Source organism: Xenopus tropicalis, chromosome 10 (assembly GCF_000004195.4).
Source record: "Xenopus tropicalis strain Nigerian chromosome 10, UCB_Xtro_10.0, whole genome shotgun sequence".
NCBI classification, from domain to species: domain Eukaryota; kingdom Metazoa; phylum Chordata; class Amphibia; order Anura; family Pipidae; genus Xenopus; species Xenopus tropicalis.
In genome coordinates, this window is record NC_030686.2 from 45,866,088 (window position 1) to 45,884,629 (window position 18,542).

General features: G+C 45.3%; 1 protein-coding gene across 4 annotated transcripts in view; it reads right to left on the reverse strand.

Moving 5' to 3' along the window:
• Positions 1–18,542, reverse strand: part of septin9 (septin 9) — a 103,795-nt gene that overhangs the window by 59,823 nt on the left and 25,430 nt on the right. The window contains exon 1 of one of the 4 annotated variants that reach the window (XM_002935922.3): positions 7,353–7,682. The exons of the other annotated variants lie outside the window; for them this stretch is intronic. Within the exon in view, the coding sequence (XP_002935968.2) occupies positions 7,353–7,434 (82 nt within the window). The 5' untranslated portion in view covers positions 7,435–7,682. Of the gene's footprint in view, positions 1–7,352; positions 7,683–18,542 lie in introns of those variants that run through there. 4 annotated transcript variants of the gene reach the window in all.

Genomic DNA, 18,542 nt, shown 5'->3' on the forward strand with positions numbered 1-18,542 from the left:
CCTGACCATTTGGCCTGCTTCATGGTCATTCCTTATTTTTAAATGGGAACAAAGAAGAGAAATAGATGGAAGAATAGATTCTAGCGTGAGTGGGAGAGTGGGCCAATTGTCTAAAGATTTCTGGTAGGACCCTGGGGTCCGAGTTTGACACTGGTTGTATAAAACCTTAGTTTTAAGCCTTGTTGGCTGTTTCAGCCCAATCTAATTAATGCTGTACCACACTGGCTGGGCACACATGATACCCATTATATGTGAGGGTCCTTTATTGAGTGTAATAGGCCAAGAATAGCATTGCTATATGTACCCATTACTGCTCTTCTGGTTCCCTATAATCTTACCCAGTGACACTTCCTAGCATGGAATCATAGAACCTCCTTTAGCTTTGTGTTATCAAACAAACAATTCAAAGTCGGAAAAGATGATAAGAGGAAAAGCTGGGATGTGTTCTGACTTCCCACAACAGCTGGTGGAAATCCTATCTTGTTTGGAAGGGATATGAGGTCAGAATGATGACAGAAATAGGGGTCAAAGGAAGAAAGAAAGCGAGGAAGAGAAGGGCAAAGTGTAGATTTTTAAAGGAGCAAAAATGTACATTATTTAGGGCTGAAGCAATTGAAGGACTATATAGAGCAAAAGGAGTCATGGGAATTATTGAGAGAGGTTAAACAGAGCAATGGACAGAGTTATAAGGAGGGTTTTATGGAGAAATAGAAGGTTATAGGGAAAGTCAAGGTGATAGGACACAAGTTTTCGTTTTGTGTTTAGTCATCCAACCCTCAGTGAAACATTTTATTGGGCCCCCTTAGCTCAAAATTACATTACAGATATATAGAAACATTGGGGTAACAGCCACCCTGCTATAGTTCCAGGGGTACCCAGGGCACAAATAAGCACTCACCCCAAATCCCCCCCTAACTGGCCTTCAGGCTGGGCCCCCTTAGCCCATAACAAGGTTACAGATATATAGAAACATTGGGGTAACAGTCACCCCGCTATAGTTCCAGGGGTACCCAGGGCACAAATAAGCACTCACCCCAAATCCCCCCCTAACTGGCCTTCAGGCTGGGCCCCCTTAGCCCATAACAAGGTTACTGATATATAGAAACATTGGGGTAACAGTCACCCAGCTATAGTTCCAGGGGTACCCAGGGCACAAACAAGCACTCACCCCAAATCTCCCCCTAACTGGCCTTCAGGCTGGGCCCCCTTAGCCCATAACAAGGTTACAGATATATAGAAACATTGGGGTAACAGTCACCCTGCTATAATGGAGACTAAACTGACAAGCAAGCGGAATCTTACCTGTACGGCTTATGACACTGCCCAGGTTATTGTTGTTGCATTTATGAATTAGTCTTAAGAGAGAACGAAATCCAAACAAATCTTATGTCTATGTTTCTATAATAAACTTACCACTGGAGGCTTAGCATCCCTAGGTCTTTATTAATTCTAGGCACCTTACTGTACCAGCCCAGGGATTCAGCAGCCCTATAAAAGTAATGACCCATGTCTTAATGTTGTCCAAAAGAACTCCCCATATTTGATCTTTCCATGCCGTCTTTTGAGGGTCTGTGGCACTGCACATGCTCAGTGAGACTGACAGCAGCATAGAACACATGCTGTGAGTTAACAGAAAAGAATATGAAGCTACTGGAGGCATCTTCAGAGGCACAGATCTTCCCTGCTAAAGGGTGGCTTAAGGCTGGTAAAGAAGCCCAAAACATACAGTATAACATGTCTAGACTAACTGTTGAGTTTAAGTTGTCCTTTAAAGTTTCTTGGCTCTAACTTATCTTTATATCTTTCTGAAGTACCGATCCCAGCATCCACTTTCAGCCAAAACCTGAGGTTTGTTCTTGACCAAGAGCCAAAAAGCCACAGGTTGGTCAGCCCTACTGGATATCAAAGCCTATTTTGCCCCGGGCAGTCCCGGTGGAGGTAAAGCATAGGCACAGATACATGTCATATATTCCATGTGTCTCACTCCATGGAAAGCCTTCCACATACATCTTGGAATGTTACACTGAGCTTGGAAGCAACACTGAACCTTTATGACTAAGTGAAATTAGAGATAATCCGTCAGACCTGGGGAACATAAAATGCTCTCGGAATTTTCTCAGCATTAAATCATAGACTGGAGAAATCCCTTGTCTCCTATTTGCAATATTGAACTCAAAGTGGAAAATGAATAGAGAAGCCGATAAGGCTGGCTTCCCTTACTGTCTCTCCCTCCCTGCCGTGCTGCTCTCTGCAGCCAGACACTTACTTACAGCCTGGCACCCTCTGCACCCAGCTGTGACCCAGAGCCTAACAGGTCTGCCAGGTAGTCCATATTTAAAAGGCCACTAACAGTCTGTATCACTGACATGTATCATGATATGTGGATCTTTACATTGCAGGCTATATGGATATATAGATATTTTTAAAGGGAAACAATATGGCACCTCCTACCCATATGTATAAATACAAATATACAGAGAAGGAATGTTCTGGGCACACAATAAGCTGTACCCCCATACTGTACTGTCTAAGGGAAACACTATGGCACCCCCTACCCATATGTATAAATACAAATATACAGAGAAGGAATGTTTCTGGGCACACAATAAGCTGTACCCCCATACTGTACTGTCTAAGGGAAACACTATGGCACCTCCTACCCATATGTATAATAACAAATATACAGAGAGGAATGTTCTGGGCACACAATAAGCTGTACCCCCATACTGTACTTGTCTAAGGGAAACACTATGGCACCTCCTACCCATATGTTATAAATACAAATATACAGAGAAGGAATGTTCTGGGCACACAATAAGCTGTACCCCCATACTGTACAGTCTAAGGGAAACACTATGGCACCCCTACCCATATGTATAATACAAATATACAGAGAAGGAATGTTCTGGGCACACAATAAGCTGTACCCCAATACTGTACTGTCTAAGGGAAACACTATGGCACCTCCTACCCATATGTATAAATACAAATATACAGAGAAGGAATGTTCTGGGCACACAATAAGCTGTACCCCCATACTGTACTGTCTAAGGGAAACACTATGGCACCTCCTACCCATATGTATAAATACAAATATACAGAGAAGGAATGTTCTGGGCACACAATAAGCTGTACCCCCATACTGTACTGTTCTTGCAAGCAGAAAGCTTAGAGAGAGAGAGAGAGAGAGAGAGAAGAGAGAGAGAGAGAGAGAGAGAGAGAGAGAGAGAGAGAGAGAGAGAGAGAGAGAGAGAGAGAGAGAGAGAGAGAGAGAGAGAGAGGATTTCCCTATAAATGAGGAATAGGGATGGGTTAGTGCATCACAAAGCCCTATTTCTGTCCATCAGAGTGTGGATAGGGCACTTGTCTCTATGAAACCTGCTTCCCTCCAGCACCCATGGGACGAGTTGGCCCAGTTATTTGTAGGTTCCCAGCAGGCTGCGGCACAACCCATTGCAGCCAGAGAAACCTCTCCTTCAGCACACTGTAATTGGCTTCTCCCAAAAGAGTTTTTTGGGGCCTATCGGGGAGGGGGGGGGGGCAAGATTTCCATCCCAACCCCCAAAACTTCCACATGCTCAGCTGCTGACCCCACGCATCCGACAGAAGGGAAATGTGAGAGGCTCAGCTGGGAGGTGACAAAAGCATTTGCCTACTACAGAGAGCCAGCAGCAACACCCAGGGAAAGGGGGTTCTTCCCAAACACAAGTAGATTATAGTAATACTTGGAAAATAAAGCGGAGAACAAAAACATAGTAACATAGTTAGTTAGGTTGAAAAAAGACATACGTCCATCACGTTCAACCATAATGCCTATATATAACCTGCCTAACTGCTAGTTGATCCAGAGGAAGGCAAAAAACCCATCTGAAGCCTCTCTAATTTACCTCAGAGGGGAAAAAATTCCTTCCTGACTCCAAGATGGCAATCGGTAGAGGCGTGTTACTCTCCAGCTGCGAGCCAATCAGAATTTAGCTTTTGTTAGCCCAACTGCAGCTGACTGATCAAAGCTTATTGCTGACTGGCTGATTGGGAGTTAAAAAAAAAAGTGTCCAGTTTTAGGATTTCCCCCCAAAGTTATATATTTTAGCAGACCTGACAGTGGGCTGGGAAGGCCGGGATGGCAGACACTGTATAATTATTACTTCACTGTGGTCAGTTGTGCAAATTGTAGCTAACTGCTGACTCAACAGCCAATTATGAGGAACTAGGCAAAGGGTTTGCCCTGGTGTGGCAACGCATAGCAACCTATCAGGTGTTTGCTTTCATTATTCTAACGGCGTTTAAATATAAAAGGTTTACTGCTAATTGGCTGTGATAAGCAAACGTTCCAGGAACCCCACAGTCCTACTACCGTGCCCCTCTTTCCTACTGAATGGATTTTTTGGACCACTCTGAAAGACAGTATAGTGCAACATAGTGCGGCTGTCTGCTGATATACCCCCGGCTGGGCACAGGTGAAAGAAGCCAATCAGGGCATCTAAGAGATTGTACTGCCCCACATCCGTGTGGGTTCTCTCTGGGTAAAGGTCCCCATACACGGGCCGATAGTAGCTGCAGATATGGGTCCCTTGGACCGACTCGGCAGCTTATCGGCCCGTGTAGGGGCAGAAACGAGGGGCCTGCCCGACCGATATCTGGCCTAAAATTGGGCAGATATCGATTGGCCAGGTTAGAAAATTCAGTCGGATCAGGGACCGCATCGGCTTGTTGATGCGGTCCCCGAACCGACTGCCCCATTGACGCCAATATATTTGTAGGTGAAAAAAAATAACAATTTGATTGTTTGGCCCTGGGGTCACCTACACGCTCCCCGATATCGCCCACCCATAGGTGGGGATATCGGGTGAAGATCCGCTCGCTTGGCGAGGGCCTTAAACCGGTCTCCTCCTACACCCCAAAAAGGTGGGTTAACTGGCTCCTGATATAACTCACCCAGTGTGTGTGAATATAATCTTAGATTGTAAGCTCCACTGGAACAGGTACTGATGCATACTCTCTATAAAGCCCTTTGGGATAGATTCTGATATACTCTTCAGTTTCCAATAGGAAATATATATTTACGACTGTTCATATTTACTGACACATTGAAATTGTTACTGACCTGTCACTAAATACTGAAGGATACATTGATGACCAATCATATCATAAATGTAACTGCAGATGTGAGAGGCCTCAGTCTATGACTTGTTCTCTCTTCCTCCCCCAGTCTCTGTCTGACTCACCACTTTATTAACCATCTTCCTTTAATTTCAAAGTTATTCTCTCTCTCTCATTATATACCACAAATGCTTCTTTCCTGTCGGCCCCCTACCACCCTCTGTTATGTACTATATGTATAAATATTACCAGAGCTGTCATGGAACATGTATAACATAAACACAACACCATGACACACACCCACATATATATATATAGCCTTCTCTGTGGCAGGGATTAGCAACCTGCTGCCAAATGGCTGCCAGGAATGCTGGGCATTGTAGTCCAACAGCTGTGGGGCAACAGGTTGGGCTTGTGATCTCTATGGGGCAAAGGAACATATATCCAACATTACAGAACTGTAACAAGTGAATAATAACAATTAGCACTTCAGTATCTGTACTGCACAGACCCAGCTTGAGAATAGAGAAGAGGTATCTACCAACATTGTGACTCCCTTCCTGTCATAAGAAGCCCTATATATATATATATATATCTGACCCATATACTGACCCATATACTGCACGGAGGGGATCTACACTTATACGAGTACACATGTCACTGTCACGTTAGATTTTGGTTTCTCTATATTCAGTTCTGCAAATGAAACACAGATGCTCAGACACAAACACACACTCAGTGAGACACACACACTCAGTGAGACACAAACACACACTCAGTGAGACACAAACACACACTCAGTGAGACACACACACACTCAGTGAGACACAAACACACACTCAGTGAGACACAAACACACACTCAGTGAGACACAAACACACACTCAGTGAGACACAAACACACACTCAATGAGACACAAACACACACTCAGTGAGACACATACACTCACATATATACCCACACACACACTCAGTGAGACACTTACACTCACATATATACCCACACACACACTCAGTGAGACACATACACTCACATATATACCCACACACACACTCAGTGAGACACATACACTCACATATATACCTAGACACACACCCAGTGAGACATATACACTCACATATATACCCAGACACACACTCAGTGAGACATATACACTCACATATATACCCACACACACACTCAGTGAGACATATACACTCACATATATACCCACACACACACTCAGTGAGACACATACACTCACATATATACCCACACACACACTCAGTGAGACACATACACTCACATATATACCCACACACACACTCAGTGAGACACATACACTCACATATATACCCACACACACACTCAGTGAGACACATACACTCACATATATACCCACACACACACGAAGTGAGACACATACACTCACATATATACCCACACACACACTCAGTGATACACATACACTCACATATATACTCACACACACACTAAGTGAGACACATACACTCACATATATACCCACACACACACTCAGTGAGACACATACACTCACATAGATACCCACACACACACTCAGTGAGACACATACACTCACATATATACCCACACACACACTCAGTGAGACACATACACTCACATATATACCCACACACACACTAAGTGAGACACATACACTCACATATATACCCACACACACACTCAGTGAGACACATACACTCACATATTATACCCACACACACACTCAGTGAGACACATACACTCACATATATACCCACCACACACACTCAGTGGACACATACACTCACATATATACCCACACACACACTCAGTGATACACATACACTCATTTATACACACACACTCAGTGAGACACATACACTCACATATATACCCACACACACACTCAGTGAGACACATACACTCATTTATATACACACACACTCAGTGAGACACATACACTCACATATATACCCACACACACACTCAGTGATACACATACACTCATTTATACCACACACAGCTCAGTGAGACACATACACTCACATATATACCCACACACACACTCAGTGAGACACATACACTCATTTATATACACACACACTCAGTGATACACATACACTCATTTATATACACACACACTCAGTGATACACATACACTCACATATATACCCACACACACACTCAGTGAGACACATACACTCATTTATATACACACACACTCCACGTACCGGACCTTTAAAGCGAATAAGAGTAGGATTTTTACGAACCTTCGAAATCAGAAATGATACCTTCCAGGTGCGCATTCACAGTCGGATCAGACATTTTTTGAGTGGTGAGTGGGGGGGGCATATATTCCAAAATTCCACAGTGGATCCCAGCACTGATTTATTTCTCTGTCCCCTTTTTTTTTTCCTTCTAAACAACAAATCCCAAATTTGGAAAAAAAAGGTCTCAGATGAGAAGCTGCCGCCAAGTCAGTGAGGGGGGCCGGGGTGATGGGGTAGGGGGGAGATGGGGAGGGGAGGATTCTCCTGTCGCGGCTGCGATTCTGAAACTTTTTGACTTTTTTAAAAATGCTGGTGAGGTTGTGTCTGTCTCTCCCTCGCTGCCTCCCTCACTCAGGCTGAGCATACAGACGCGGCCCCCTAAAGGCTGATGGAAATGAGTGGTGCAGAGGCAGCTGCTAACTCCACCCCTGTCATCCACGCACTCTCTCTGCTACACTCCATACTCTCCCCGGGCTGCCCAAAAACACAGAGGTGCCCTGTGTTAACCCCTGTCATGCCATGCCACAGCTCAAAGCTTGCTCTGTCAGCCACTGCAGAACAACTTCTTCTGTAATGGGCAATTCAACTCATAGTTGCACACTGCTATTCTGCTTCATGTTCCCTGGTAGGAATTAGGATATCTGTGCTAGCATATCAATGTAAATACATACAGGAAGCAAAATGACCCAAAAACCCATCTTCCTGGGGAAAACTGCCCAGAGACCCCTGCATAAAAGGTCAAGTAGGGCAAGATGGAGAAAGCAGGGCAAGACTGAGACAGTGGTGAAAGATGGAGGCAGTGGAGCAAGATGGAGATAGCAGGTTAAGATGGCAACAGTTGGGCAAGATGGAGACAGTAGGGCATGATGGAGACAGTAGGGCAAGATGGAGACAGCAGGGAAAGATGGAGACAGCAGGGCAAGATGGAGACAGTAGGGCAAGATGGAGACAGTAGGGCAAGATGGAGACAGAAGGGCAAGATGGAGAAAGCAGGGCAAGACTGAGATAGTGCTGAAAGATGGAGGCAGTAGAGCAAGATGGAGATAGCAGGGTAAAATGGCAACGGTAGGGTAAGATGGAGACAGCATGGTAAGATGGTGACAGTAGGACAAGATGGAGACAGTGGTACAAGATGGAGACAGTATGGCAAAAAAGAGACAGTAGTACAAGATGGAGAGAGTAGGGCAAGATGTAGACAGTAGGGCAAGATGGAGACAGTAGGGCAAGATGGAGACAGTATGGCAAGATAGAGACAGTAGTACAAGATGGAGACAGTAGGGCAAGATGTAGACAGTAGGACAAGATGGAGAAAGTAGGGCAAGATGGAGACAGTAGGGCAAGATAGAGACAGTAGTACAAGATGGAGACAGTAAGGCAAGATGGAGACAGTAGGACAAGATGGAGACAGTAGGGGAAGATGGAGACAACAGGGTAAGATGGAGACAGTAGGGCAAGATGGAGACAGTAGGGGAAGATGGAGAAAGTAAGACAATATGGAGACAGTAGGGCAAGATGGAGACAGTAGGGGAAGATGGAGAAAGTAAGACAATATGGAGACAGTAGGGCAAGATGGAGACAGTAGGGGAAGATGGAGACAGTAGGGGAAGATGGAGACAACAGGGTAAGATAGTGAGATCAGGACAAGATGGTGACATTAAGGAAAGAACACAGTGGTAAGGCAGGATAGAGACAGTAGGGTAAGATAGTGAGGGCAGGACAAGATGGAGACAGTAGGGGAAGACAGCACAGAAAGATGATCAGAGTATATCAGAATGGTTTAGGTCAGTGTTGCTGCGCCTAAAGGGTATAAGGAGTTGTAGCTAACAGCAGAAGTACCCCCAAATCCAAAAAACATGCCTGTCCCTGACAGCTCGGCAACTTTAAACACCAACCACTTAGGCTCCATTATAGGGTCCCTATGCACCTATCTAGCACAGAGTATCCCTCACAGCTGAGTAGCTATAGGGTCCCTATGCACCTATCTAGCACAGAGTATCCCTCACAGCTGAGTAGCTATAGGGTCCCTATGCACCTATCTAGCACAGAGTATCCCTCACAGCTGAGTAGCTATAGGGTCCCTATGCGCCTATCTAGCACAGAGTATCCCTCACAGCTGAGTAGCTATAGGGTCCCTATGCACCAATCTAGCACAGAGTATCCCTCACAGCTGAGTAGCTATAGGGTCCCTATGCACCAATCTAGCACAGAGTATCCCTCACAGCTGAGTAGCTATAGGGTCCCTATGCGCCTATCTAGCACAGAGTATCCCTCACAGCTGAGTAGCTATAGGGTCCCTATGCGCCTATCTAGCACAGAGTATCCCTCACAGCTGAGTAGCTATAGGGTCCCTATGCACCTATCTAGCACAGAGTATCCCTCACAGCTGAGTAGCTATAGGGTCCCTATGCGCCAATGTAGCACAGAGTATCCCTCACAGCTGAGTAGCTATAGGGTCCCTATGCACCAATGTAGCACAGAGTATCCCTCACAGCTGAGTAGCTATAGGGTCCCTATGCGCCTATCTAGCACAGAGTATCCCTCACAGCTGAGTAGCTATAGGGTCCCTATGCGCCTATCTAGCACAGAGTATCCCTCACAGCTGAGTAGCTATAGGGTCCCTATGCGCCTATCTAGCACAGAGTATCCCTCACAGCTGAGTAGCTATAGGGTCCCTATGCACCTATCTAGCACAGAGTATCCCTCACAGCTGAGTAGCTATAGGGTCCCTATGCGCCTATCTAGCACAGAGTATCCCTCACAGCTGAGTAGCTATAGGGTGCTGCACCTATCTAGCACAGAGTATCCCTCACAGCTGAGTAGCTATAGGGTGCTGCACCTGGCTTGCCAGCAACAGAGGGGTTAAGTGGGCAGCGTGATCACATCCTGAAGTCATAGTTATAGGCAGCAGGAACTCCCGAAATATCAAGAGAAAGGAAGGGGCAGCTGTCAACAGGAAACCAACCACTCACAGGGGCGGGGGGATCCTAGAAAGTGCTTCCTAGGCCTTAAGCTTAAAGCAACCCCCCCTAAACTGACTGATCCCCAATGGCCCTGTGATTAAGGCTTTAGTAGGAGAGTTTCTGTGCTATACCTTACCCCTATATAATGCTCATTTACCAGTCAGGAGTGCAGAGCGGCTATAGAACAGAAACGCTCAGTGCCAGAATCCCATTACAGCATTCTTTCAGCCCCATGCTGTTTATTTATATATACTGCATACATGTTTCCCTTACTCCCCCCCAGCCCCAAACACAACATTCCAGCACTGCCCCAGGGCTTTTGTTGGGCTGTCATCTGAGGACAAACCAAAGGAAAATAAGCCCAAAGTAGCACCTGCTTCATAGCACTCCTATTGGCTGACACCCTGCAATCTTATCTTTAGCCCAACCTTCAGGTGAGCACAGGGGGCCACAAAGCCCCCCCACAGGCCCAATAAATAGTGACTGTCTATGGCACCTTACAGCAGCCCCTCTGGCATTTGCCTGAACCCACAGATTGCCAGTCTGGGCCTGGGTCCTGGCATTCCAAGTACCCAGAGGCCCAAACAGCCCCCCCAGCCCAATAAATACTGACTGACTATGGCATCTTACAGCAGCGCCTCTGGCATTTGCCTGAACCCACAGATTGCCAGTCATTCCCATTACACAGAGGCCCAAACAGCCCCCCACAGCAGCGCCATTGCCTCTTATTCCTACCCAAGCAAAGCAGCCATTGTTACTATGGCACCTTACAGCAGCGCCTCTGGCATATGCCTGAACCCACAGATTGCCAGTCTGGGCCTGGGTCCTGGCATTCCCCCCAATAAATAGTGACTGACTATGGCATCTTACAGCAGCCCCTCTGGCATTTGCCTGAACCCACAGATTGCCAGTCTGGGCCTGGGCCCTGGCATTCCCAGAGCCAAACAGCCCCCCCAGCCCAATAAATAGTGACTGACTATGGCACCTTACAGCAGCCCCTCTGGCATTTGCCCGAACCCACAGATTGCCAGTCTGGGCCTGGGTCCTGGCATTCCCAGTACCCAGAGGCCCAAACAGCCCCCCAGCCCAATAAATAGTGACTGTCTATGGCATCTTACAGCAGCCCCTCTGGCATTTGCCTGAATCTACAGATTCATCTACAGATTTGTCTATGTTAAAGGATAAGTCAACCCAAAATATAATTTTTTGCCTAATAAATGAAAACATAATTCTAAACAACTCTGCAATATACATTCATTACAAATTTGCAATGGTTTTTGACTTTGTATATGTAATTGCTATTAGAAGTAGTATTTGGCTGCCCTTTTCTATTCCCTGCCCCGGGGGCTGAAACAATGTAACACAAGGCAGCAGAGTGACAGACCTGACTCCCTGGTGGAGACCGACCTTTGCTACTTCCAATAGCAATTGCATTTACACATCACTTTCAAAGCACTAAAAATGTTAAGTCACATTGAAAAGTTGCTTGGAATTATGTCTTCTTTTATTAGGTAAAAAAAATGTTGGGGTTGACATTTCCCTAAATAACATCTAAATGATATAATTTCATGGTTCTGAAGAGGAGAACAGGATTTATACAGAACAATATAAAGTGATTATTGGGACAATGCCCTAGTTTTAGAAGAGCCCATTGTAAATGGTTAGTTCAATTTACTGTAAGCAGTTAAAAGTTGAATATTCTGTGAATCAGGGACATGGGAATGGGGGTATATACCATCTGAACACCATAAAGCCCTAATAAGGCACAAATTATAAATAGCTTCATAATTTATCTTTCTATTGAGTAAAGGTCCCCATACACCTTAAGATCTGCTCATTTGGCGATGTCGCCAAGCGAGCGGATCTTCTCCCGATATCCCCAATTACAGGTGGGCGATATCGGGAGAATCCAGGCTAATTCGATCATTTAGTCCTGGGGCCAAATGATCGAATTATAATGGCGGGTATAGGCAAAGTCAGTCCGGGGACCACATCAACGAGCCAATCCAGTCCCCGATCCGACTAGATTTTCTAACCTGCCCGATCGAGATCTGGCCGATTTCAGGTTAGATATGGGTCGGGCAGGCCCGTCTGTAGTGCCCATACACGGGCTGATTAGCTGCCGAATCTGTCTAAGGGACCCATATCGGCAGCTACTATCGGCCCCGTGTATGGGGACCTTAACTCCCCCAAGTCATCCCTTAGTCTGGTATTATAACCACTACTTGGATGCTAGGGTAGGTGGGAACCTAGCAACTAGATAAAAACCTATGATGCCTGTAAAATAGCTGACTTTGGACCTAATGATCACTGACCCTACCCACACTTTTACCTACAGAGACCCTCTACTCAATTCACAAAGGACACTGCCAGGAGTGTAAATACAGAGGAAGCAAGGGGGTTGGGGGCAGGAGGTATAGGGGGTCTAGTGACAGACCCACATAGCTGGAAACTCAATGTCCAACTCAATGTAGGAATCAACATCAGGTGAGCTGCCCCTTTATGTGTCCCACTGACAGACTGGACCCCTTCCTGTGCATGTTAGACCCACAAGCCATACGTGGTAGCCATTACCCCAGGTTCTGGTTCATACATTATATCTATCAACCATATTTGATCTTTTGAAAACAAATAATTCTATGCTGAATGTGTTGATGATATGGAAGCCCTACACAGCCTTTGGCTCTCCCCCGGAGCTGGCTGACGGAGGACAGGGAGAAGGGAAAGGGTGCGTCAGGTCACAGGGAGTAGAAGCAAAACCCTGGGGCACCCAAAGGACAGAGTGTGTGCGATATTCAGGTTTTACAGAAGCCTTTCATTAAAAAACCTCAAATCCGTTGCTGGCCCAATACCCTTAATTTCTAAGCTGCACTCGGTGTGTTAGAGCGGAGCAGTGCAGGGCAGCGGTTAGGGCTCAGATACTTTCCCAGACTTTAAGGAATGGAGTAGCAGATTAGTAGCCTCGGGAGTAGGGGCGTAACTATAGCGGAAGCAGACCCTGCGGCTGCAGTGGGGCCCAGGTGTGTCAAGGGCCCAAATGAATGGGCAATTTTAATATATATTGTTAAAATGGTCAACTTAATGCTGTCTTGGGGGCGGGGGGGGATAAAATTATTTTCTGTGGGGACCCTAATATCTAGATTATGGTATAAATATATAGACTAAAAAACAAATAGAATAGAATAAAGGCACGTGGTTTTATGGGGATAAATTAAGGGTAGATTGGCCAGTGCCCCACTATTTAAAGGGCCCTGCAGAGAAGATATTATCAGGGCAAGAGGCTGTAATTATGTGAATAGTAAGGGAAGATGTTTTTGAGTTTGATTTTTTTGCACTAAAAAATTCGAAAAAATTTGCCTGTCCCTGACAGCTCGCCAACACTAAACACCAGCCACTTTGGCTCCATTATAGGGTCCCACTATCTAAAGGGCCCTGCAGGGAAGATATTATCAGGGGAAGAGGCTGTAACTATGGGAATAGTAAGGGAAGATGTTTTTGAGTTTGATTTTTTTGCACTAAAAAATTCGAAAAAATTTGCCTGTCCCTGACAGCTCGCCAACACTAAACACCAGCCACTTTGGCTCCATTATAGGGTCCCACTATCTAAAGGGCCCTGCAGAGAAGATATTATCAGGGCAAGAGGCTGTAATTATGTGAATAGTAAGGGAAGATGTTTTTGAGTTTGATTTTTTTGCACTAAAAAATTCGAAAAAATTTGCCAGTCCCTGACAGCTCGCCAACACTAAACACCAGCCACTTTGGCTCCATTATAGGGTCCCACTATCTAAAGGGCCCTGCAGGGAAGATATTATCAGGGGAAGAGGCTGTAACTAGGGGAATAGTAAGGGAAGATGTTTTTGAGTTTGATTTTTTTGCACTAAAAAAATTCGAATTCGAATGTCTGGTATTTATAAGGGCAACAAAAACATAAACTCAACCACATTCTTGTGAGTTTCTATAGAAGTCAATGGGAGTTGCCCAAGGCAAAGTCAAGCCATTTTTTCTAACTCAAATTTTTCAAGTTTGTAAACTCAAAAAGTTTGAGGCATTCGAGTTTTTTATTCCAAGTTTTCCTTATGAATAAATAGGTGAGAATTTGATATGCGAGTTTATTCGAAGTAAGAAGAACAAACTCGAAAAACTGATAAATAAGTACGGATGCCCCAAACCTAGTTTTTCAGGTTCGGCCGGACCCCCGAATCCATTGTATGGGATTCGGCCGAATACTGAACTGAATCCTATTAGCATTAGAATACGGCCTATAAGTGTATGATGATGCGCACAGCATACACATTGGAACCAACATAATGAGCCCCTATGCAGTGTATTTTGCCCCAGGACCCAGGGATAAGACTGATGGTCTGTGTGAGCTGTGCAGGTCGTATCTGCCCAAATCCCCCTGTATGGCAGAGAAAGGGGTTAATGTGATGTTTGTGTGTGCAGCCAGCCTTCCCACTCCCTGCAAGATATTGAAGATTTTCCCAGCTGTTGGCTAAGGTATTTCCGTCTCTCTTTATGTCTCCAGCAGAGCATTTGGAAATGGCAGAATCAGAATCCGATTCAGCCCGCGGCAACCAGCAGGCTCAACATGTACCCCTAGAATTACTTCCCTTCACACTTCAAGGGTCCTGGGCAAATAGTTCTGATAGCTTTGTCACTTGCAGTACCAGCACTCACCTATTGGGTATGCTTCTAGTTACCAGAAAAAGAGTACTGTTAGGTGTTAGAACTTTCACCAAAGGGCCAAAGCTTCCACTAAGAGGGCAAAGTTTGAATGGATAGGGGATTGGGCTGGGCTGGGCAGGGGTGTGGCCAGGTAGGTATATGGAGTCCCATGATTCCTTAAGGCACTCTGGTTGTACATGGGCCTGTATCTTAAGTGGCCAACTGCTGCTGGAAATGAGAAGCAAGTTAAAATGATTCTATGATGATTTTTATGGGGTACTTTTTATTTCTAAATGACACTGTTACACAGCAAATAATTCCCTCTGCCATTTAACCTTTTATTCTTGAACCAACAAATGTATTTGTAATATTGGTGTGTAGGCGCCATCTCAGTGCATTGTGCCTGAGTCTGAGCTTTCAGCCAGCGCTACACATTAGAACTGCTTTCAGCTAACCTATTGTTTCTCCTACTCCCATGTAACTGGAGGAGTCCCAAGCCGGACTTGGATTTCTTACTATTGAGTGCTATTCTGATACCTACTGGGAGCTGCTATCTTGCTCCCTTCCCATTGTTCTGCTGATCGGCTGCTGGGGGTGAGGGGGGGGATATCACTCCAACTTGCAGCGCAGCAGTAAAGTGTGCCTGAGTCTGAGCTTTCAGCCAGCGCTACACATTAGACCTGCTTTCAGCTAACCTACTGTTTCTCCTACTCCCATGTAACTGGAGGAGTCCCAAGCCGGACTTGGATTTCTTACTATTGAGTGCTATTCTGATACCTACTGGGAGCTGCTATCTTGCTCCCTTCCCATTGTTCTGCTGATCGGCTGCTGGGAGAGGGGGGGGGGATATCACTCCAACTTGCAGCGCAGCAGTAAAGTGTGCCTGAGTCTGAGCTTTCAGAAGGAGCCAGCGCTACACATTAGAACTGCTTTCAGCTAACCTACTGTTTCTCCTACTCCCATGTAACTGGAGGAGTCCCAAGCTGGACTTGGATTTCTTACTATTGAGTGCTATTCTGATACCTACTGGGAGCTGCTATCTTGCTCCCTTCCCATTGTTCTGCTGATCGGCTGCTGGGGGGGGGGGATATCACTCCAACTTGCAGCGCAGCAGTGTGACTGAAGTTTATGGAAGAATATGGCTAGCCCCATGGGAAAAACAGATGACAATGCAGGATTCTGCTGGACAAGCTCTATTAACTGATGGGTTTTCCAAAAAAAACGTTTCCTTTGTTGATATACTTTTAATATTTAGGGGAATTTAAAGGCACAGTATTCTGATATATCTTAAATATCTCTTAGGATATGCATACATATATCATATATATATATATATATATAAGTACATGCTGTAGAAGCCATTGTTTCCCATTAGGGTCTGTGGATATGGTCAGAGCAATCCCGGCCATAACAGATGGGACAGATGCAAGGCTTAACCCACCAGAGGCATTATTAGCCTGACACAGAAGTGTTGTTGGCATGTCCCCACAGCACAAATTAAAGATTGATTATTTTTTTAAATTCAGAACAACTTGTTTTTAGTCTGGTCGGTGTCCCTTTGATCTAGAACAACCACCGTAACAATGAATTGCTGGGTAAATAAAACAAAAATTGGTTACGTTTTAGAGACTACGGCTGATACAGATTAAATAAGCACAGCCTTGCCCAGCAGAACAGCACGGAGGGATTTAAAACAGCTAATAAATATATCAAAGGGAAAGACATACTAAAGCAGGGTTTTATCTTGTGAAGTGATCCCTCGCTGCTAGTGAATCGCTGACATGTAAGAAACTTTTGATGATGGTGCCAGCCCCAATGTGGAGGGAAGATCTACTTTCCCAGGATCCTTTTAAAGGAGAACTAAAGCTTACAAGAAAGTAGGCTTGGAAGGCTACACATTAGGGGCTTCTTTATTAGATCAGAGCCCCCACAGGCCTTTAGCACGGTAGAAGATGCCCCAGTAGCTCCCCATCTTTTGCTGCTGCACCTCTGAGCTGGTATAGTAAGTTCACTATATAAATTACAGTATTTTTTGCCAAATTCATTATTAGGCTTTTCTTCCTCTTGTGAAAAAGAATGTCTGCAGTTTCTTTGTGGGAAAGGAAGTGACAATGGCAACATCTTGTGGGGTTCCCTTTGTGTAGCTCCATCCTCATAGACACGGAGATCAATTCACTTGGAATGGTTGCTGAATGAATGGAACTTTGGCTCATTGGGCAGGCAAGATTGGACAGATTGTAGGACTACTGCAAGTGCTCTGCAATAAATTGGATGGAAAATTGAGCATTTATTGAAGGGGTTTTTGCGCCCATACGTGCTTCTTTGCAGCATATGGCAGCTGAGTCAATTGGATTTCCATAGAACTGGATGTAGGGCAGATCGGTCACTACCACACAGGGCTGAACGGACTTCCTTAACCAAATTATCGTAGGTCGGGCACTTGTGGATTCAATTAGCTGGAATGCCGTGCTCGGTAGCAATGTTCATGATATGTTCCTATATTGTCCCTATCCTGTAAGATGCCTGCGGCTGTGGTTTACTGATCCTCCTACCAAAGGAATATGGATGAGGCTAAACATGGAGGTAGCTGGGCGATGCAAGATAAACACAAATGACTAAATCTGATCATTCTGTGAATCTGTGCCACAAGGCAACATCCAAGAGCAAATAACCAATTATCCCAAGTTCAGACAGCCCCCCTCCCACCATAACCCTATGGTACGTGTTGCCTCTCCAACCAGATGCTACCCAATGCTGCAATAACCCCCAGCCAATCTACCAGACCAAGGGCAACCATTGTCCTAACACCTAAATGCCTGATAGTACAGCCTTATTGTTAACGCTGCTGCCTTAAGCAGCCATACATGCACCGTTATTATCCTACGAAACAAGGTTTTGTGAGATATTTGGTTGTGTGTATGGTGGGTTGACAAGACGACCGATATCGCAAGAGCATCGGATAATAGTTGACTTGTCGGTTCAATCCCTATTGTTTCTACCACCATATCTGACGGTTCAGCCCTGAACTTCAGTGGAGGGTGGGAGCAATCTTTCCAGCGACCAAAAGTCGTATCTGTAAGGTATATGCCCACCTTTACAAGGTACCTTGGCATTTAGAGTTAAATTCTGATAACTATAAATCTGCTTTTCTACCATTATCTATATAGGCATATATACATATAAGAGGAGCATACTCACATGACTTTTTCTAAATGCTTTTGGGGGGTACAAACTGTGCCTTGGGGTGTGGTTACCAGCTCAATGCGAGAGGACACGTTTCTGATCAGCTCCAGAGTCTGATACCTAAAAGGTACAAATACGCTAACACAGACCCCTCTACTCAAGATTGGCATCTTCTGCTTCAAAAGACATTAATGGGGCAAAACTAGGCACAGCAGAGGGCTGCAGAGGTGGCAGCAAAGCTGGAAAAATAAGACTGCGAAGGGAAACAAAATGGCGCTGATTCCTCCACACCAGTAGGAACCTCCAGCAAGGGCCAGCACCGCTCCCATGGCTGAACCCACACTTGCACACCTACTGTTGGACCCAAGATGTATGCATGGGA